At 49.4% G+C, this 20,549-nt stretch overlaps 2 protein-coding genes across 10 annotated transcripts in view; one reads left to right on the top strand and one right to left on the bottom strand.

Moving 5' to 3' along the window:
* The window catches only part of FAM168A (family with sequence similarity 168 member A), a 235,021-nt gene extending 218,857 nt beyond the window's left edge, over positions 1-16,164 (bottom strand). The window contains exon 1 of one of the 2 annotated variants that reach the window (XM_042957980.1): positions 15,861-16,164. The gene's annotated coding sequence lies outside the window, so the exon portion shown is untranslated. Of the gene's footprint in view, positions 1-3,390; positions 3,484-15,860 lie in introns of those variants that run through there. The other variant, XM_042957979.1, reaches the window with a different exon arrangement.
* Positions 1,725-17,590, top strand: PLEKHB1 (pleckstrin homology domain containing B1). 8 transcript variants are annotated; one of them, XM_042957984.1, is made up of 9 exons: positions 1,725-2,003; positions 2,146-2,228; positions 4,919-4,994; positions 6,146-6,298; positions 6,879-6,981; positions 8,083-8,122; positions 10,746-10,850; positions 15,581-15,680; positions 16,252-17,590. In XM_042957984.1, the coding sequence occupies exons 2-9, from the start codon at positions 2,211-2,213 to the stop codon at positions 16,386-16,388; spliced, it is 732 nt and encodes a 243-aa protein (XP_042813918.1). In that variant the 5' UTR covers positions 1,725-2,003; positions 2,146-2,210; the 3' UTR covers positions 16,389-17,590. The 8 variants fall into 8 exon arrangements, with proteins under 8 accessions (XP_042813918.1, XP_007080942.1, XP_042813924.1 ...); XM_007080880.3 differs by lacking the exon at positions 1,725-2,003 and having other exon boundaries at positions 2,081-2,228; XM_042957985.1 differs by lacking the exons at positions 1,725-2,003; positions 2,146-2,228 and adding an exon at positions 3,537-3,695.
* The last annotated feature ends 2,959 nt before the right edge of the window (positions 17,591-20,549 follow it).

Genomic DNA, 20,549 nt, shown 5'->3' with positions numbered 1-20,549 from the left:
AATTCCATCACAAAAGGCCACATGTTGCATGATTCCACTCAAACAAAATGTCCAGAAGAGGCAAATCCATAGAGACCAAGTAGGTAGTGGTTGTTGCCAGGGGTTGGGGGAAAGGAATGACCACTAGAGGGTATAGAGTTTCTCTTTGGGGTGATGAAAATGTCCTGAAATTATTTAGCGATGGTGGTTGCACAAGTCTGCATATATTAGAACACTGAATTGTACACTTTTTTTTTTAAATGTTTATTTACTTTTGAAAGACAGAGAGTGACAGAGAATGAACAGGGGAGGGGCAGAGAGAGAGGGAAACACAGAATCCGAAGCAGAATCCAGGCTCTCAGCTGTCCGCACAGAGCCCGACGTGGGGCTCGAAACTACAAGCCGTGAGATCATGGCCTGAGCTGAAGTCTGACACTTAACTGACTGAGCTACCCAGATGCCTCTGAATTGTACACTTTAAAAGACTGAATTTTATGGTATATATGTCACTAGATTATTATGAAAAACCTTTCACATAACTTTTTACTTTCGATCAAATTGCACCTTAAAATAAATTTCAGAATTTTAAAACAGAGCTAGTGTGTTATTCGCATTATATCATACTGTCTTGAAAATATGAGTGGTAAATTTTAACTTGATGAGCTAGTTCACTATTCTCTAAACAATATATTATATGAACTGTTCACCCACTAGAGACATTTTAAATAGCCAAATACTTGTTCTCTGCCAATGGTTCTATGCACCACAGTTACAAGAGAAACCTGAAAGTTACTTGTTAGCTTGTTGGTCTCAATACATTTCAGTTGATTAAACAGTCTCTCAAAGCCAAGACTTTTGAGCTGGGACTCCTGCTATGCTTTCAGCATCTCTCACCTGTTGACCCACATTCTTTCCAACAGTCTACACAGCTCTGGAAATTAAAGACAATCTCAGCGGTAATCGTCATGGCTTCAGGGTCTATGAACTCCCAGGAATTACATGCAAAATGTGATATGTGTGTGCATTTTTTCCCCGCGAGCAGAATCTACACCCTTTATCAGCTTCTCAAAGAGGGTCATTGACCAACATTTTAGACACATATGCCAGATGAGGCTGCATTTAGATTCTGTACAGGTACCCGTGGTTTTAGTTTGCCACTCACCATTCTCCTTTTTCTTGTCATAGCATCCCCTCTTTGGGAGGGTGGTGGAGGACTCATCCCCCTGAATTACACACTGTTGCAGGAGAATCTTCCCTTTTCATATAGTTGCTAAATCCAGAGTATGTAATCTAGGAGCTGTCTGCCCTGTTCCCCCACTCCTCTATGAAGGACACCAAACAGCCCCTCACAGAGGGGAGCAAGGAGAGTTGGGGAGAGGGGCAGAATCCAGGTCTAGATTTCCTGAGGCCAGCTCCACCCTTTCCTTCCTTCCTTCCGTTCATCCTTCCTTTCTGCTTCTCCTTCCCTTCTCTACCACCTTTCTACCTTCCTTCCCTCTCTTCCTACGTTCTTCCTGCCTTCCTTTCTTCCTCCACTTCCTTCTCTTCCTTCCCCTCCTTACCGTCTGTATTCCCTCCCTTACTCTCTCCCTTCCTTCCTTGCACTGTGAGGCGGATATTTAATTAGGAGAAGGCAGGGATGGGACGTTTCAGGGTCAGAAAGGCACTGTGGTTTGGTAAAGCTGGTTCCTGGGGATGCACGGAGACGTAGGATCTCAGCGGCTAATAGGATTGGTCATGGCGAATCCTTCAGCAAGGCGCGCACAGCACGAAGGGGCGAAGCGCCGGGGTGGCTCAAGGTCAGGATTACAGAAATTCAGAAGCGAGAGAAAGCTTAAAGAGCCAGGCTGTGCAGCCAGGGCTGGGGTGATGGCACTGTCCGGCCAGGCTGGAGAAAGCAGATTTAGCCACGCCCCGACCGTGGGAGGAGGCCCGGCCCGCCCCTGCTTCGGGAATCTTAGAGATACTAGGCCAAGACCACAACCAAATTACCGATGATTTGTTACCCAATGAACTGAATGAAGGTCAGCAGCTGAGATCAGTCCGGGAGGTTGGGGAGTGACTGGAGAGGGAGGACGATTTTTCTCTAGGATCTGTATGCCTCCTCTTACCTCCCCCTTCCGGCTCCCACTTGGTAGCATCTTCCTGATCCCTTTATCTCTTAAGGCGCTCAGGAAAATGACCCCCTGCAGGAACCTTCTGGGAAATGCTGCCCTGGCCGCCCAGGAACCATGAGTCCTGCAGCCCCGGTAAGGAACAGGTCTCTGGGACAGGAAGAAGGGTCCAGGGCAGGGTGGGTGCCCCTCTCAGACAGGGTTTAGGACCAAGAGCCCTTCAGGCCCTGACATCCCTGTTCTCTGAATGACATCCTGGATCTGCTCTTAGTTGGCGTTTGGTGGGGTTAAGCTATTTAGGAAATGATCCCGGAAGAGGAGCCCAGGTCGTAGATACAGAAACAATATTCTTTCTCCAGTTGGGCCTCCTTCATTTTTGACTATGCCCTAGAGAGATCTTTTCTACCCACAAATCAAACCACCTAACTCTCCATCTTGAAACCCCCACCCCCAAAGCTCCAGTCACTATGTCATAATACCCAAGTAAGTCTTGAGCCTGTCATCCCAGGCTTCATGTTATGTCCTTGCAAAACCTGTAGCTTCATCCCTTTCCACTCCCCATGCCCTCCCCACCCCTGCACTGTACTTTCCAAACACACTGAAATACTGCATATTCTTTTGAACTTTCCTTTAAAAAAAATTTTTTTTAATGTTTATTCATTTTTGAGAGACAGAGAGAGACAGATAATGAGCTGAGGAGGGGCAAAGAGAGAGGGAGACACAGAATCCAAAGCAGGCTCCAGGCTCTGAGCTGTCAGGAGAACCCGACACAAGGCTTGAACCCATGAACCGTGAGATCGTGACCTGAGCTGAAGTTAGACACTTAACTGCCTGAGGCACCCAGCTGCCCCATCTTTTGAACTTTCTGATCAGTGCTCATATGATTCTCTTAGGTCTACCCCCTGGGAAACTACTCATCCCTCAAGAACCCTTTTTAGCCTCCTTGGGAGGCCTTCCTGAACCTCCTGGGCAAAGTCAGACTCTTTTCTCCCATTGTTAAATCATACCCTGTGCTCTACTTGTGTTTCCATTTAGTCTATCCCACCAGACTGGAAGCTGGGGAAGGAAGGAGGGAAGGCCTTGTCAGGTGCTCCTTTGTGCCCTCCACTAGCATCCAGAACAGTGCCAGGCACAAACCGAGTATTGAAAAAACGTGACAAGACTAGGAGCCTGGCTTACTTACTTACTACCTTACTTTTTTCTACAGAATGAGTTAATGATTCTTAGGAAATGTATTTCATGATAAATGAGCGCACAGATGTCTTGGCAAAATAAAATTGCAGGTGCATCTGCTCACCTGTGCTCCAGGTCAACACAGGGTTTCCACCCAGGACAGGCCTTGTGCAATCCAGCTCTAGGGCTTCAGACTACAAGTCCCAGAATGCCTCGTGATCGCGCATCTCTCCCCGCCCCATCCCCTCCCAGGAGATGGGGCGGGACCTGGGGGCGGGGCCCAGGGGCAGCCAGGCCCGGGGCGCAGCCCGGGTATTGAAATGCCCCAGGCTCTCTGGGGCACACAAAGCGCAGGCGCAGCAGGTTGGGTAACAGCAAGCATCAAGTAGCGGCCGTTTTGGCAGCAGCATCCGCCACAGGTGTAGACAGGTGGGTGCATCAAGGGGAGGCTGGAGAGGGAGTTTGCACCTGACCCTCTTTGACCAGTGTAGGGCTTGGAGAGGGGAGGGAGTGGCAGGAGAAGTAGGGACAAAGCCAGGCGTTCCAGCTCAGGTGTTCCAGCTCTTGCTACGCAGCAACAGGTGTAAGCAGGTGGGGGAGGGGCAGAGCCACCTATTCGCAAGTAAGTCGCCCTCAGGAACAGAGGGAACCTGGATTCCAGTCCAAGCTCCATCACATACACGGACAAGTCGTTTGCTGTCCCTCAGTTTGTCCATCTGTAAAATAGGAGTCAAGATTCTACCCATCCAACAGAGTTACAGTGGGGACAAGGTGACGTGGTATAGTACATGCAGTGGTTTCAGAACTTGGCTGCACATTAGAATCACCTGGGATCTTTAAAAACTATCAGTGCTTGCCTCCCAGCCCCAGACCTTCTGATTTAATTGTTATGCGGTATGACCTGGGTATTGAGAGTTTTAAAAGCTCCTACTGTTGTAATGGTTAGAAGTTGGGACTGCTGGGTGTGAATGCTGGCTCCTCTGTTTACTAATCGAGGGGATCTGCGTAAGTGGTTGAACTTCTCCAGGCCTGTTTTCTGGGAGTAACAAGGATTTTCATGAGGTTTCAATGAGATAATAGACAAAAGCACTGAGAAGCATATCCAGCATATAATGCTCAGTCAATAATAGAAGCTATTGAACTATTATTTTACACACTTTGTAAACGGCTCAGGTGAGATTCAAATGGGAGGGAAGCTTTTTTTTTATCATGAAAGTCCCTCATTCATTGTCATGATTCTAATATTCTGTGCCGACAGCATTTCAAATTCCCAGGGTTTCCAACATTGTTAACTCTTCCCCACTCCAGCCTCTACTTGCCTCATAGACACAAATCTAGAAACAGAAGCCAGAGAGAAGGGACATGGCAAAGGTTTTAGAGCTGAGATTGGAATCCAGGTTCCTGACCCCCACCCCCGCACAACGGGTGGCTGCCCTGCTGACCCCACGAGGACAGTGCTCCCATTATCTTTCTAGAGCAGAGAAGGAGAAGGAGACCAGCAGGCTTGCCCTTGTTTGTTTACTAACACTCTCTTAAACGTTTCCACGTTTCCTCGGTGGCTTCCCCAGGGAGGGCAGGGCTGGGGGCTTCTCTTTGGGGAGCTGCCCCGGAGCTGCTGATGAGGCTTGTGTGTCCTGTGAATCCTCCGACAGGTTCCACCTGACTCCACCCTGGAAAGTCCTTTTGAAGAAATGGCCCTGGTGAGGGGCGGCTGGCTGTGGAGACAGAGTAAGTAACCTTGGGCCAAATCCTTGTCCATTGTGTACCTTGTCCAGGGACAGGGGTGAAGGAAGTGGCTTGTTAGGTGTGCCACAGTGAACCCTTCTCCCAAGAAACAAGACCCTTTTTACCCTTTCTCCTTTGTTTATACTCTTTCCTCTGCTTGGAGTGTCCTTCCTATTCCTGACTGCTTGGAAAATGTCCCCTTCTGGGAGAAGCCTTCTCTGACTTTTCCTCTAACCTCCACTCCGCCTCTGCTGTAGCACCAAGCTGGGTTAGAGGCTCCCTACACTGTTCCCAGTGCGTTATGCATACCTCTGTTATAGCACGGATCCCCCCAAAATGTAACTGCCTTCATCTATGGGTCTTACCACTCCCCCACTCCATACTGACCCCAGACTGTGAGCTCCTCGAGGGCATGGACTGGGTTTGATGCTCTGCATATCCACAGCACTAGCCCAGGGCTGGCCATGGAACGAGGCTCAGAATAATATGAAAATGCCTCTATGCTTTGGGATCTGTAAAGCCTTAAGAAGCTTCTTTATGACTTTGCCTTTTCTGTTAAGATTTTCAGTCGTAAAATGTCCAAAGGTAGGGCTCAGGCTTCCAGACCCACCTCTGACCAGAATCATGATCTGAAGAAGAGCTCTCCTGGGTTAGGGGTTCTCCAACACCCCATGACCCATTCTCAGTTCATTCAATTCAGCAAACACTGAACCCAGGTCCTGCTGGGTGCCAAGTCCAGGGTGGGGAGCTGTGGACACCCCAGTCCGGTAGAAGAGGCTGACACTACAGAAACAACTGTCATACAAGTGCAAGATAAGGGATTAGATGGAGGCTCAGGGTAGGAAGAGGCCTTTGCCCTTGAAACTTGGGGCTTGGCCTTGGAAGCCCCCAAGGAAGGAATCTGGTCATTCATTTACCATTCAACACATTTATGGAGCTTCTGCTATGTGTTAGGCCCATAGGCACATAGGGAGGCACTGGGTAAGCAAGGCAGAAAGAGGTTCTGCCATCATTTCAGGGGGTAGATAGACAAGAAAGGCATGGTTATAACACTGGGGGCTGCGGGTGAGGGGATTCTGGGAGCCCGTCCAGGGCTCCTGCCCCCTAGCAGGCTCTGAAATCAGCCTGCCTAGCAAATGTGAACTTTTGCACAGGCTCCATCCTCCGCCGCTGGAAGCGAAACTGGTTTGCCTTGTGGCTGGATGGGACCCTGGGCTACTACCGTGATGAGACTGCACAGGACGAGGAGGATCGTGTGCTCATCCAGTTCAATGTCCGCAGCATAAAGATCGGCCAAGAGTGCCACGGTGAGAAGCCCTTTTCCCTCTGGCACTGTGACTATGTCCATGGCCCTCCCATTGTGTCTGTCTGATAACATCTGCATGAGGCTCTTGCCAGCTTCAGAGGGCTTCCATAGACATTGCTTCTGGGTCTCTCAACTCCAACTCATGTGGGTTTGAATTAAGATAGCGGTTCCTTATTGAGTTCCTACCCTGTGCTGGGCCTGGGTCCTGTGCTGGGGTCACAGAGGTAAGTCAGACAAGGTTCCTGCCCTCTGGGTGCTAGAAACTGGATAAAGATGAAAAGAGATAAGGAGGATCAGAGAGGTTAAGTGACTGGCCTAGAGTCACAGAGCAAATCTCCTCAACCAGGGCTCAGGCCACAGTTATAACAGGGTAACTGATAGATGTCTAACTATGGCAATAGGCAACGTGGAAAGGTTGAAAGGCTCTGAAGAGTAAAGCAGAATCCCAGAGAAAGTGTGTGAGATCAGAGGAGGTTGGCAATGGCCAATAAACAGGACCTGGAGGTCCGTCCCTATTCTTGTTTCTAGTTTACTGGGGCCTGTGCCCCGTGGAAACCCCATATGTGTGTGTCTGTCTCTAGATGTGCAGCCCCCAGAGGGCCGGAGCCGAGATGGCCTGCTGATTGTGAACCTCCGGGAGGGCTCCCGCCTGTATCTGTGCGCAGAGACCAAGGACGATGCCGTGTAAGTCCTCTCAGGAGAGGATAGGGAGAGATCTTGGGGAACGTAACCGGATGCCTCCTCCTCACTGGGCCTTCTGATTCCCAAAGTGTAGGAAGAGGGGACAAAGATCAGTCAACAGGGAAGAGGTTGGGCAGAGTGGATTTGAATGGCTCGTGGTGATTGGTGTGGTACCCAGAAAAGTCCTCACATCACCCTGTGATGGAACCTGGGACTATGGAGGGAGGAGTGGGCACACTGGCCTCTCCTCAGGTGTGTGGTCCTTGATCATACAGCGTCGTGTATTTAGCAGGCTCTGAGATGAGCCCTCACTTGGGGGTGATACAAAGAAACAGACAACTCTGTGGCATCCGTAAAGGACCTCCCTTCCCACTGCCTCCTGAGGAGATGCCTTAGTGGGTGGCCTTTGATCTGAGGTGGAGACCCTGCCCCGCCTCACAGAGGCAGCCCACTGTGTTGCAGAGACATGCCAGTGTCCGATGCAGATCCACACTGTGAGGCCGGGTGTGTCTGCTTACTCACATTCTTTCCCTTCCTACCCTTGGGCTGAGGGGTCAGTAGGCCTTTGCATTGTAGGAGAGTGAAAGAGATGGGGTGTGTGGGAGTGGGGGAAGCTGAGCTCTGGCCCGACAAAGCACAGAGCCGCCTTGTCCACACTAGCCAGGTGCCATGGCAACCAACAAAGGCCTGATTGTCCTGTGTCCACTCGGCCCTCACGGGGCTCTGGGGTCAGAGCGTTGGGGAACTGTGTGTGTGTAGGTTTGGGGTGTGGAGGTGAGCTGCAGCTAGAGAACCAGCCCAAGCATGCCAGAATCCGAAGGCCCCGAAGAGACCACCCAAACCCAGCTGTCTAGTGTCTAGACGGGGAAACTGGAAGAGGGGAAGACTGTGGACTAAGAATGAATTAGGAGGCTCCAGCTCAAACGAGGGCTCTGTCTGTGTGACTGGGGTGGGAGAGGGGTTTTGTCTACCCAAGGGGGTCAAGGGGACCTCCCCCCTTTACAGGAGACTGGGGCTGAGGCTGTGTTGAGGACGAAAGTCTTAACAGCTAGGGGCCCAATCTCCCAAACTCCCTCCTCAAGGTCTGATGGGTTTGCTTTGCAGAGCGTGGAAGACGGCGTTACTGGAGGCGAATTCTACCCCGGTGAGCCCCCCATTCCCTCCTTTTCCCCTCCCCACCCCTTCCTGCCATGGAATCATGGGTGACTCAGACTCGGTCTCCACCTGTCAGGAATTCTCAATTCCCATAAATGTGAGTGAATAGGCTTGTGTGGACTCAGAGACTGTGAGTCCAAGTGTAAAAGGACAGAAGACAGACAATTGGTGCTTGGAGAAGAGAGAGAGACTGTAGGGGGTGGCATGTAAGCTGGGGCAAAGGAACTATTTTTTATTGAGCAACTATTATGTGCTAGGTGTGACACAGGTGCAGTTCCACCTACTCCTGACAACAGTCCTGTGAGGCTGGGATTATTATTACCTCTCTGAAAAGGATAAGATTGAGCTTCATTCATCCACACAACAAATATTTACTGAGTTCCTACTATATTCAGGCACTCTGAAAAAGGGCAGGGATCAGAGGTGAACTAAGTAAAGAGATGTTGGCCCTGTTCTCCTGGATTCAATCTAGTGGGCAGCCGGGTGTGAGGAAGCAACTACTCACACAGTTAATGATTCTATTGCAACGGTGGTAACTGCTTTGACAGAGATGTGCACCGTGCATTCAATGTGTGACCACCTTGGTGGCCTGGTCCAGATGGGAGTTCAGACAAGGCTAAAGATGAGACCCTGAAGGATAAACAGAAATTGACTGTGTAGAAGGGGTGGGGTGGGGTAAAGGGAACAGCTTTCCAGGCAGAGGAACTGCATGTGCAAAGGGCCTGAGAAAGGGTAAGACTTCAGTAAGTTTAAGAACAGAATGAAGGCTGGGGCAGCTGGAGCTTAGGAAGGGAGAGCAAAGGGAGTAGGAGGGTTGGCAGGGCCAGGCATTACGGGATGTGTTAAGATGTTGGTTTCTGCTAAGAACACCAGGAAGTCATTGAAAGCTTTTAAGCAGTGGGATGATATGAACAGATCAGACCAGATTTGTGTTTTAAAAATATAGTCTGGCTGGTCAGTAGGGAATGGCCTGTAGAGGGTAAGAGTGGATGCCAGGAGACCAGTTAGAAGGCTGGGACAGAGTCCTGGTGACTGGCTGGAGGTCTGGTCTAAGGCCTTGCTAATGAGGATAAGACATATTTACGAGGTAGAGTCAACAGAGCCTAGTGATTGATGGAGGTGTGGGTTTGAGGAGCTGCCCTAGGCCCCCAGCTCAATGATAGCCCAGCTTGGCCTTGACCTCATCTGCCTGACTCCACATTGTGTGCTTGCTCCTTCTATGTGTGGTGCAGTGGAGCCCAATCTCACCCAGAGAGACTCTGCTGGAAAGTAGCAGAGAAGACTGGATTGTATTTAGAACCCTTCTTAGACATGCACCTGCTGAGGGCTGAGCATTGTGCTCAGTACCTGCCATCAGTTATATCATTTAATCTTCCAACAGCTCCGGTAGGGCTGTACTTTTAGTTCCATTTTACAGATAGGGAAGGTGAGGTTCAGAGAGGAAGTGACTTGTCCAAAGCCTCATAGTCTTAAGTCAGCAGAAGAGCCTGTATTGGAGCCTAAGTCAGTGAGATTTGGAGGGAAGGGCATTACTGGTAGAAAGAACTGCATGAGCAGAGGTGAGGGGTGAGATGTGCACGTGTGTGTGTGTGTATGTGTGTGTAAGTGCCAGGAGTCTGTCCTGGCTGGACAATAATACATGGAGGGAAAGAAATGGGGGAAATGACCTCTAAGAAGCGTTGTGGGAAATGACAAAGGGCATTAAGAAGGGGGGACTTGGCCAGACTTTGGGGAGCAGATTCAGGCTTCTGGGTGGAGACTGGATTAGAAAAAGCTGGAAGTGAGGAGGCTGGAACAGTGGTCTACAAGGCGGAGACACCCCTGTTGGCTAACCTGGCTCTGAGCTCCAAATTCCCCATATGCAGAGCAAACGAGTCCCACCCAAAAGAGGCAGAAGGAGGTGAGGGCTGACCGTTCTGTTCTGCACTCTGTGACTCTATGAAGCTGCCTTGTCCCTCCTCTGCCTGTGCACCTTCCTGCTGCTCTGTTTACCATAGTCTCTGCTCTGACCCTCTGCTCCCCCTCCCACTGTCCACCGTCACACACACCTGTCTGATCCCAGGGCTTGCTTGAGTGGAATGTGTTTGTGCCTCAGTCTTTGTACCAGTGTCTGCCTGTCTCTGAGTGTTCATGCCTGTGTCCGTGACTTCTCTCTGTTCTGTGCCTATGTAGGAGTGACCTGCGCTTTGTCCCTCCATGTCCTGCAGATTTATACCCCACTCTGGACAGAGGCTCTTCCAGGGAATATAGGGCCAGGGTCACAGCCAAGGACAAGGCTGGGAGGCCAGTGAAGGGGAGGACAGGTGGGTGGGAGGGCAGATCAGAGTTGTTCTGTCCTTTCTGGAGACTGAGAGCCTCAGCAGCCTAAAACCGGTGAAGGTGGGCTAATTATGGAGGGACACTACTGATCCTTCTCTGGGTAACTTTGGCAAAGTGTCCCCCTCTGAGCCTCCCTCCATTACCATGGGCTGAGGAGGAAGAGGACCACTCTTTCCCCTGCCCAGCTGGCAGAGGGCTCAGGTTGGGCCTGTTAAAAACTGAGTTTCTCCAGATATAGAGGGCCACTGACACCTCCCTCCCTCCCCCTTCTTGGGTTTCTGTGGCTTGAGCAGGCCCCAACCGGAGCCACCGTCCCTCCCAGGAGCCGCCGGGTTTGCCCCAAGGTCAGGTGTGTGACCCGCTCGTGGAGCCCCTGTAAGGTTGAGAGGCGGATCTGGGTAAGTGCTGGCTCAGCCCTCCCTGCCTCCATTCTGGCCACAAAGATGTGCCTCCAAAACTGGGCCTAGTCACATCCCTTCTCTGCTCACAAACATTCCATGGCTACCTATCACTCACAGAACACCAACCACAGTCCCATTCTCAAGGATCCAGCCTGAGATCTCAAGGATCTCAAGTCCCATTCTCTCAGGATCCAGCCTGAGCCAATCTCACCTACCACATCCCCTCATCCCCTGTGCTGTAGCTGCTCCTCCAGCTTCCCAGCTGCACCAGACCTCTTGCCTCTTCCCAGTCTTTGCACATGCCATTCTCTCTGCCGTGAAGACTCTTAGTTTCCTTATTCCTCTGACAAACTGATGCTTAGCCTCTAAGAGCCACTTCAAAGGCTACCACCTCCTCAGGGAGGACTTCCCAGACCTCCAGGTATTGTCACTCCCTTCACAGCCTGCTGGATTAATGCTTAGTATCATCTTATTAGGCCTCGTTTCAAGTCCCTTTATTTCGGTCTCTATTCTCCCATGAGACCTGGGACTTCCTCCAAGGCAAAGACTGGGTCTGATCAGCTCTGCCCCTATGGAGCCTGGCTCAGTGCTGGCTATACAGCAGGTGCTCAATGAGTACTCGGTGATAGGGACAGTCTTTTTTTTGTTTTTTTTTTTTTAATTTTTTTTAACGTTTATTTTATTTTTGAGACAGAGAGAGACAGAGCATGAACGGGGGAGGGGCAGAGAGAGAGGGAGACACAGAATCGGAAACAGGCTCCGGGCTCTGAGCCATCAGCCCAGAGCCCGACGCGGGGCTTGAACTCACGGACCGTGAGATCGTGACCTGAACTGAAGTCGGACGCTCAACCGACTGAGCCACCCAGGCGCCCCAAGGGACAGTCTGTTTTGACCCTCCTTCTTCCCGGTGCATGGAGCTGGGGCACAAGTGGGCCTCAGGCAGTGTTCACCAAATGAGCAAATGAGTGAATGACTAAAGGGAGGAAGGAGGAGTGAAAAACCTCTGTTAATGGCATCACTATCACATATCATAATTTAGTCCACATCTGTCTCCCTTCCTCCTACCCCAGAATTTCTGGAAAGCAGGATTGGGGGATGAATCCTATCTCTATCCCCAGTGCTCAGCAGGGCATGGGGTGGGTACAGTGGGGGCCTATCTTCGAGTGCTGGTGGTCTTATAGTCAACTGTGAACTCCTTTTCTAGTACAGTGGTGTTTGATGTGGCTGTGAGTTAGAATCACTTCAGGACTTAAAAAAAAAAAATCTAAACGTTCATATCCTACCTCTGGATGCTCTAATTTTGTAGGTCTGGAGTGGGGCCTTGGAAATCTGTGGTTTAAAAAAGTTATTCAGGTAATTCTGATGTCCAGAACCACTGAACCCAGAAGGCTAGGTCTACCTAGGTTCAGGTGCATAGACGTGGCTCAGTTGGATTCTCACTGTGCCTTGGGAGTGGGCATTGTAGGAAAGACATTGTAGGAAAGACTATCCCCATTAACAGATGTAAAAACTGAGGCTCTGAGAGGCTACATAACTTGACCGGGACACTTGATTCTTCAGTGGCAGGACTAGGATTCCCATCCCAGCATTCTGAGACATCCCCCCTACCCAAATGAGGATGTAAGTTTGTTTAAAGATTTTTTTTTTAAATGTTTATTTGAGAGAGAGAGAAAGAGAGAGAGAGAGAGAGAGAGAAAACACAAGTGGGGGAGGGGCAGAAAGAGAGGGAGACACAGAATCCAAAGCAGACTCCAGGCTCTGAGCTGTCGGCACAGACCCAGATGCGGGGTTCAAACACACAAACAGTGGGATCATGACCTGAGCTGAAGCCAGACGCTTAACCGACTGAGCCGCCCAGGCACCCCAAAGATGTAAGTTTGTTTAAAGTGGGGATGCCTAAAAATGGGGTTTAAAAAGCTGTAAACCTTATAACAACAGCTTTTCTGAGGGAAGGGAACTTATTTGTATGTGGCCTCCTGATTGGCTGACCCTGCACTTGCAAAAGGGGCTGGGCTTGCAGAAAGGGGGAGGATCAGGGATCAAGCCCTTACGTTCTGTCCCTAAGGTCCCTGGAGGATCCCCTGCCTCATTGCCAGGTGACCCATATGAGTTTACCTCTGGGCCTCCCAGACCTAGAGGGTAGAAACAGGTGCCGCCAAGGGGCATGAGTTGGTGTTTTCCATTCTCTCTGAGGCCAGATGAGGCCACAGGCTCACTGTGCAGCTGCCGTGCAGATACAGGCTCTAGATCCTAAAGTCTCTACAAATAAAAATGGGGATCTGAGTGCTTGGATCTCTCTAGACCCTTCCAGGCATGGAGCTTAGATCCTGGCTACCCACCACCAGAAAGCTCTATTGGATCACTTTTAGGGAAGAGCACAGTGAGGGAAGTCACTTGAGACTGAGCATTGTTTGAGCCTACTGTGTTACCCTGGAACTGGTCATTGTCCCTAAATTGAGGCTGGACTTAGAGCTGGGTGACCTTAGTTCAGTCTGGCTCTGTATTTGACTCACTTGAGATAAATTCAGTACATTAGGCAGCTATCATGTTCCAATGAGGCCTAATTAGACCCCCTTGTGGGTCTCAAGTCTGATGGGAGAGACACACTCACAGGGATACAAACAATGACACTGCAGAGTGACTGGTGCTGTGATAAGGAGAGTCTAAGGGCTAAGTCTGTTCTCCCAACAGAACCTGAGGTTCAGGGAGAGTAATACTTGGGTTCAGTCTGAAAGATAAGTTAGGTAATTGAATGAAAAATGAAGAAAGCATCCTCATCAAAGAGAAATGGCATGGAGGGGTGCCTGGGTGGCTCAGGAGGTTCAGGGTCAGGCTTTGGCTCAGGTCGTGATCTCATGGTTTGTGAGTTCAAGCCCCGTGTCAGGTTCTGTGCTGACAGCTCAGAGCCTGGAGCCTGCTCTGGATTCTGTCTCCCTCTTTCTCTGCCCCTCCCCTGCTTGTGCTCTGCCTCCCTCTCTCAAAAATAAATAAACATTAAAAAAAAAAAAAAAAAAAGAAATGGCATGGGGATTTGAAATCACAGGTATGTATTTAGAGAAACCCCCTTTACAACCAAATTTCTTGAAAGGGATGTCATGACATGTTGATTCCATGCCTTATTTCTCAACCATTCTTCAACTCTCCATAGTCTGGATTCTCCCCCCAACCACTCCTCTGAAAAATGTTTTTTCAAGGTCATCCACAACTTCCAAGTTGCCAAATCAATGGCTTATTATTCTCTTGGCACTGGCCAAAAGGATGGACAGAAGAGCATAGTTAGAGGATAAAATCATGAGACTTGGTGGCTGGTGTGATATGGAAGACAAGCGTGTGAAGATGAGAGTGCCAACCTGATGCCTTGGTTTGAGTATGTGGTAGTGGCATTTAGAGAAAAGCGTTTGTGGAAGAGCAGGCTCAGGAGATAGAAAGGTGATGAAATCCCTTCGAGATAGGTGGAGTTTAAGACACCTGACTTCTAAGAGGAGTTGGACCATTCAGGGGTGACACCTAGTTTGAGAGAGATATAGAGTAGAAGGGGGCTAAGAAGAAGGAGCCAGGAGACTAGGGGATCTTGCTCCCCCTCTAGGTCTACTCCCTCATGGGTAAAATGAGGGGCATGGATTAGGAGTTTCTATTTAATTCAGCGTATATTTATTGATTCTTGCTATTCACTAGATCCCGTATGTAACAGAAATTAATCAGAGTCCGTGTCTATAAATAGCTCACATTTGGGGTATAGGCAGGAAAGTCCAGGAGGAAAGATAGCCCATAGAGAACTTAGGAAGAAAGAATTCTTTCTGAAACCAAAAGGGCTTCCTGGAGTGGATGATTTCTGAGTTAGGCTTTGAGGGGTTGATTCTAATGGAGAGACTGCTTTCCTCCCTCAGAGAGAGAAAAGTGACCATTCTTCTCTGAGCCTCCCACCCCCAGTTCTGTGGTAATGTGGAGATAATAATGCCTGCAGTAAGGATTAGAGGAAGTAATACATATGAACACCTCCCTCGGAACCTGGTACATGGTGGATGCTTGATAATACTTTAGTTACTTTCCATCCATCCCCTCCTTTCTTTTCCTTCCTCCCCAACCTGCTTTTACTTCCAGGCCTGGGGGCTGGCCAGGTGCCCTACCCAGTGACTAGGAGAGTAGAAAAATCCATTGGCTTTCTCCAAATGGGACCATTGGAGAGCAGCTAGCAAATATTAGATTACATAGGGAAGTTGGGAGCCATGGGGAATTTAAAAATCTATATATTTTTAATGTTTACGTGGAGAGAGTGCATGAGCAGGGGAGGGGCAGAGAGAGAGACAGAGACAGAGAGACAGAGAGAGAATCCCAGGCTGACAGCACAGATCCTGACTCGGGCTTGGGGCTCAAGCTCACAAATTATGAGATCATGACCTGTATGGAAATCAAGGGTCCCACACTTAAACAACTGTGCCACCAAGGTGCCCCGCTGTGGAGGATTTTTGACCAGGGGAGTGATAGGTAGGAGGGTAGGGTGAGAAAATGGGATCTGGATGTAAGGGCTACAGTTTTAGAGGACAAGGACCATGGACCATGTGGGGAGGCAGGGCCTTTCTCCAGGAGCTTGCTGGTTCCTGGGGATCCATTTCTAACCTTGAAGAAGTGGTTTTGTAGGCCCAGAAGAACCTAAGCAGGGTGTGGTGGGTAGGGGCCCAAACCTGGGCCAGGGAGTTTCTGGGCAGTAACCCAGTGGGGCTCCCCAGGTGCGTGTCTACAGCCCGTACCAGGACTACTATGAGGTGGTAACTCCCAATGCTCATGAAGCCACATACGTACGCAGCTACTACGGACCGCCCTATGCAGGTAAGTCTCCAGCCTGGCCTGCCCCCTGCCCAGATCCAGCCCCAGGCCCCTGCAGCTGGGACAGAAACCACTCTTGTGGGGACCACGGATTTTTCCGGGCGGTACCCACCACTGGGCCCTCCCCATCCCGAGCCTCGGAATATCTCTTGAACCAGTGTACCTCCACACTCCAGAACCGACCTCACTTCTCTAGGCTGTCTGACCAGCAATACCCGTTTCTGAGCTGCTGGCGACCCCTGGTGGCTAACGCGGGAGCGGCCGCCTCCTTCCGCCCCAGGGGCTGGCGGTTGGGAACGCCCATCCTCTGATGTGGCCTGGAGGTTCTTAGAGATACTGAGTTTCCTCGCTGTTCCACTCTAGCCCCATGGTCCCAGCAGATCCAAGGCCTGTAAGCCCTGGAGAAGGAGTGCAAGTCCTTTCCGCATCAAGGCCTCAGTTTCTCCGATTGAGGTGCAGAAGAGTGGGCTCAGCTCTTTACCCTGGGTTGGGCATGAGTCTAGTGGGAGGAGAGGAGTGAAGATCTCTCTGCTCCCTACTCTGAAGTCCCCGTCCCTCACCGTTCTCTCCACAGGCCCCGGCGTGACGCACGTAGTAGTGCGGGAGGATCCCTGCTACAGCGCGGGCGCTCCGCTGGCCATGGGCATGCTCGCGGGGGCCGCCACAGGTGCCGCGCTCGGCTCGCTCATGTGGTCTCCCTGTTGGTTCTGAGCCCTGGGACTGGGAGTGTGGACCCTGCGCCTAGACCAACAGACCCCTTTTCCTCCTTGACCCCACCCTCCACGATTTAAGTCCTGCTGTACTTCGGCTCCTTCTTCTCCACTAGTCCCCCTGGACTTGGATCATCCATATCCCACTCCCCCACTCTCACCCCTTGCGTCGCAAGAAGCTATCATCCCAGGCACAAACATAGCTCAAAATCCTTGTATCTATTGCCAGACACCCCAGACTTTTGTTATAGACACATATAGACATGGTTCCCTCCAATACACCAGGACACAGAAAACGACTCATGTGACTTAAAGTTCCCAGGTACTGGAGACCGAGGAGTCAGGTTTTTTCCTCCAGCACCTCCATGGTTGCTGGGAAAAACAGAAGTAAACAAACACTTGACAGGACAGTTATCAATCCTTTGACACATGAGGGTAAAGAACAGAAGGTAGGCTAGGAGTAGGGTTGTTGCAAGAGTGCAGAGCAATGATTATCATGGACATGTCCAAGGAATTAAAAGTTCATTTAGGCTGGGGTGGGGACTGGGATAAGATCATGATGGCCCTCCAGGCTAAAGAGCTTGTTGGGTAAAGGGGAGATGTGAGCTTTTTGGAGGGAAGTTTCATGATTGCGCCTATAATGAATATATTGCCTGTTAATACTGACACATACTGAAATCCAAAACACTCTCTGAGGTTAGCCCCATCCTTCCCACTATCAGCTTCCAGGGTCCCCTGTTCCTTCAGTGCTCAGAAAACACTTGTTCCCATGTTAGGGGTGCCTGGGGCAGCAATTGAGTTGAACCTGGGGTCCCCTTGCTGGGGGGCAGATAAGCTGTGTTCAGGACCTCCAGCCCTAGGATGGTGCTTCCATCAGGAAATGCATTCCTGGTCCCCAGGAACTTGGCCCTCTGTCCATAACTGTGGCTGTCACCATCTTAGGCTTTGTCTCTTCCTTCACTCTGGGGGAGATGGCAGTGTTCACCTCTAGGGCCTGATCCAGTGGGAAGCCCCATGTGTGCCTCCCTGTATGTGGCCCAGCAATCTCTCCATTTGGCTCCTTTACAATTTCCTCTCCCACCCTGTCCTAACAGAAGAGCTAACATTCCTACCCAGTAGCCAGAGTAGCCTGCTAAAGTTCCCTTGTAGGTATGGGCTCTAGTGGCCCTGCTGCAGAGACTAATAAAGATATGGTTGGCTCTAGCCCTGGCTCTGGCTCTGGCTCTTTTGTCCACCTCCCCCTCCCCGCCACGGTACTTGTCTCCCTGGGACTCAGCACCTACTTGTGCCTTCTTTGGTATAGTAAGAAGAGTGTGTGGATTCTGAGGGCAAGTAGAACTGGAGACAGCATCTTAGCTGAGCAATTTGGGGCAATTCACTTAACCTGTCTGGATCTTGCTTTTCCCATCCATAAGGTGGTAGGTTGAAGTTGGCCATGCCTGAGGGCTCATAAGGAGAGGCTGCCTCAGCATAAAAAGATGGTCAACATTGCTCCTCATCAGGGAAATACAAATCAAAACTACACTCAGATATCACCTCAGGCCAGTCAGAGTGGCCAAAATGAACAAATCAGGAGACTATAGATGCTGGCGAGGATGTGGAGAAACAGGACCCTCTTGCACTGTTGGTGGGAATGCAAACTGGTGCAGCCACTCTGGAAAACAGTGTGGAGGTTCCTCAAAAAATTAAAAATAGATCTACCCTATGACCCAGAAATAGCACTACTAGGAATTTACCCAAGGGATACAGGAGTGCTGACGCATAGGGACACATGTACCCCAATGTTTATAGCAGAACTCTCAACAATAGCCAACTTATGGAAAGAGCCTAAATGTCCATCAACTGATGAATGGATAAATAAATTGTGGTTTATATACACAATGGAATACTACATGGCAATGAGAAAGAATGAAGTATGGCCTTTTGTAGCAACGTGAATGGGACTGGAGAGTGTTATGCTAAGTGAAATAAGTCATACAGAGAAAGACAGATACCATATGTTTTCACTGTTATGTGGATCCTAGGAAACTTAACAGAAGACCATGGGGGAGGGGAAGGAGAAAAAAAAAAAAAAGGTTAGAGAGGGAGGGAGCCAAAACGTAAGAGACTCTTAAAAACTGGGAATAAACTGAGGGTTGATAGGGGGTGGGAGGGAGGATGGGGGGGGGTTGGAGGGAGGGTGGGTGATGGGTATTGAGGAGGGCACCTGGTGGGATGAGCACTGGGTGTTGTATAGAAACCAATTTGACAATAAATTTCATATTTAAAAAAAATTAAAAAAATAACTATAAAAAAATAAAAAAAAGAGAGATGCTGCCTCAGGGTGTCTGTCATCTGAACTAATGAGTGATCCAGGCTGTGCCCTGTCTGCTGAGAGTCCAGTGGTGTTGAGGTCTTTTCCAGTAGGTTCTTATCCTTCTAGAGTTGAATCAATGAGTTGGTCTCAGAAAGCAGGTGGTCAGGGAAGGAAACAACCATTTTGCATCAGACCTTTTGAGGCTGCAAGTGACAGAGACCCCTGCTCAAACTGATTCAACCTAAAGAAGGGAAAGCACTGGGTCATATAACTGAGAAGTCCAGAAACTGCTTGGTGCAGAAATTCAGTGTCCCTTAGACTTTGTTTTCATCTTTATAGCCACTGGGCTTGCCCTTTCAGAGGCTTCAGTGATACTCAGCAGCTCCAGACCAAATGCCCTTCTGGGTTCAAGTCTAGCCAAGACAGCTTTTCTTCTCCTCATAGTATGAATAAAAGTCCTGGGACTGAAGAGCATTATCCCAAATTGGGTCCTGTGGTCATCCATGAGTCCATGGTGATCTGGAAAAGATGATCTAAAACAACAGGGCTTACAACAGGGGTGGAGCGGTGTCCCAAAGAACGTTTAGGGCACTGTTGCCCAGAAGTAGGATGGATAAGTGGCAAAAACATCAGGTGTCTGCCCCAGCCACATTCCCAGAGACACCAACTTAGAGGGAGACATAAACAAACACCAGTGATTCAATGAGATGAGGTAAGTGAGGAACATGGTACAGTGCGAGCTCTGAGAAGAGGTATTCAACTCTGCCAAAGGAAGTGGGGAAAGATCTGGGGCAGGGATGAACCTTGAAGGCCAAGCAGGGAAGGGAGGGAGAGCTTTCCACACAAAGAACACATGGAAGAAATGGCATGAGCAATGGCCTCAGAGGACTTTGGTCTTGAGAGCACAATGAAGTTCAGCCTGATGTCACAGTCTATTTCATGGTGAGGAGGGATGGTAGATGAGGCAATATTATAGAGAACCTCCCACAGCTGGGTTAAGTGCTCTTCTCTGTGCCCCTACAGCCTCAGGACTACCATTTATCACCCTGATGAGACCTGGTTCTTTCCACTCACCCCATTGAACAGGGCAAGACAAATGGATGTTTCAGATGTAGTTTGCTTCAAAATCTCTCCACTAATAGGATTGTGGCATGAATTTTTTATCTTCCAGCTGTCCAGTAGACAATTGTTCACATATACATTAAAACAAACATTCTCAGAAAACAGTCTGACCTGGAGTTGACTTATGGACCATATCTGGCTCACACATTCTTTTGTTTGGTCAGTACAGTGGTTTTAAAGTTTTCAATTAAGGGGTACCTGGATGGCTCAGTTGGTTGAGTCTCGGCTCAGGTCGTGATCTCGCAGTTCATGAGTTCGAGCCCTGCATCCGGCTCCCTGATGTCAGCGCAGAGCCCGCTTCAGATCCTCCGTCCCCCTCTCTCTGCCCCCTTCCCCGCTTGTGCTCTCTCGCTCTCAAAAATAAATAAACATTTAAAATAAAATTAAAAAGTTTTGAATTAAAATGTGATACCACTACACACCACCTAAAAGGCTAAAGGTGAAAAAGACTGACAACATTAAGCAAATGGAAATCTCACATGACTGTAAATTGGGACAACTGCTTTGGAAACTAATTCGTAAAGACAAATATATGCATACCTTAGAACCCATCAATTATACTCCTAGGGTACACCAAGGAGAAATGCGTACATATGTTTACCAAAAAATAATAGGTATAAAAGTATCACAGAAGTAGTGGAAAAAACTTAAATTCTAGAATAGGTGGATCTATGGTATATTCCACTCACAAAATGGAATACTGTTCATTGAAAATTACCCATAAGTATATGTAAAATTGAGAGT

This window comes from Panthera tigris, chromosome D1 (assembly GCF_018350195.1).
Source record: "Panthera tigris isolate Pti1 chromosome D1, P.tigris_Pti1_mat1.1, whole genome shotgun sequence".
Lineage (NCBI taxonomy): Eukaryota > Metazoa > Chordata > Mammalia > Carnivora > Felidae > Panthera > Panthera tigris.
Note: the sequence above shows the minus strand (reverse complement) of the source record. Positions and strands in the feature narration are given on the sequence as shown.

Excerpts from the sequence above, each read along its gene's own strand:
- PLEKHB1 (XM_042957984.1), top strand. Across the intron at positions 8,123-10,745 it reads TGGAGGCGAATTCTACCCCG|GCCCCAACCGGAGCCACCGT; the intron begins GTGAGCCCCCCA and ends TGGCTTGAGCAG. Across the intron at positions 15,681-16,251 it reads CTACGGACCGCCCTATGCAG|GCCCCGGCGTGACGCACGTA; the intron begins GTAAGTCTCCAG and ends TTCTCTCCACAG.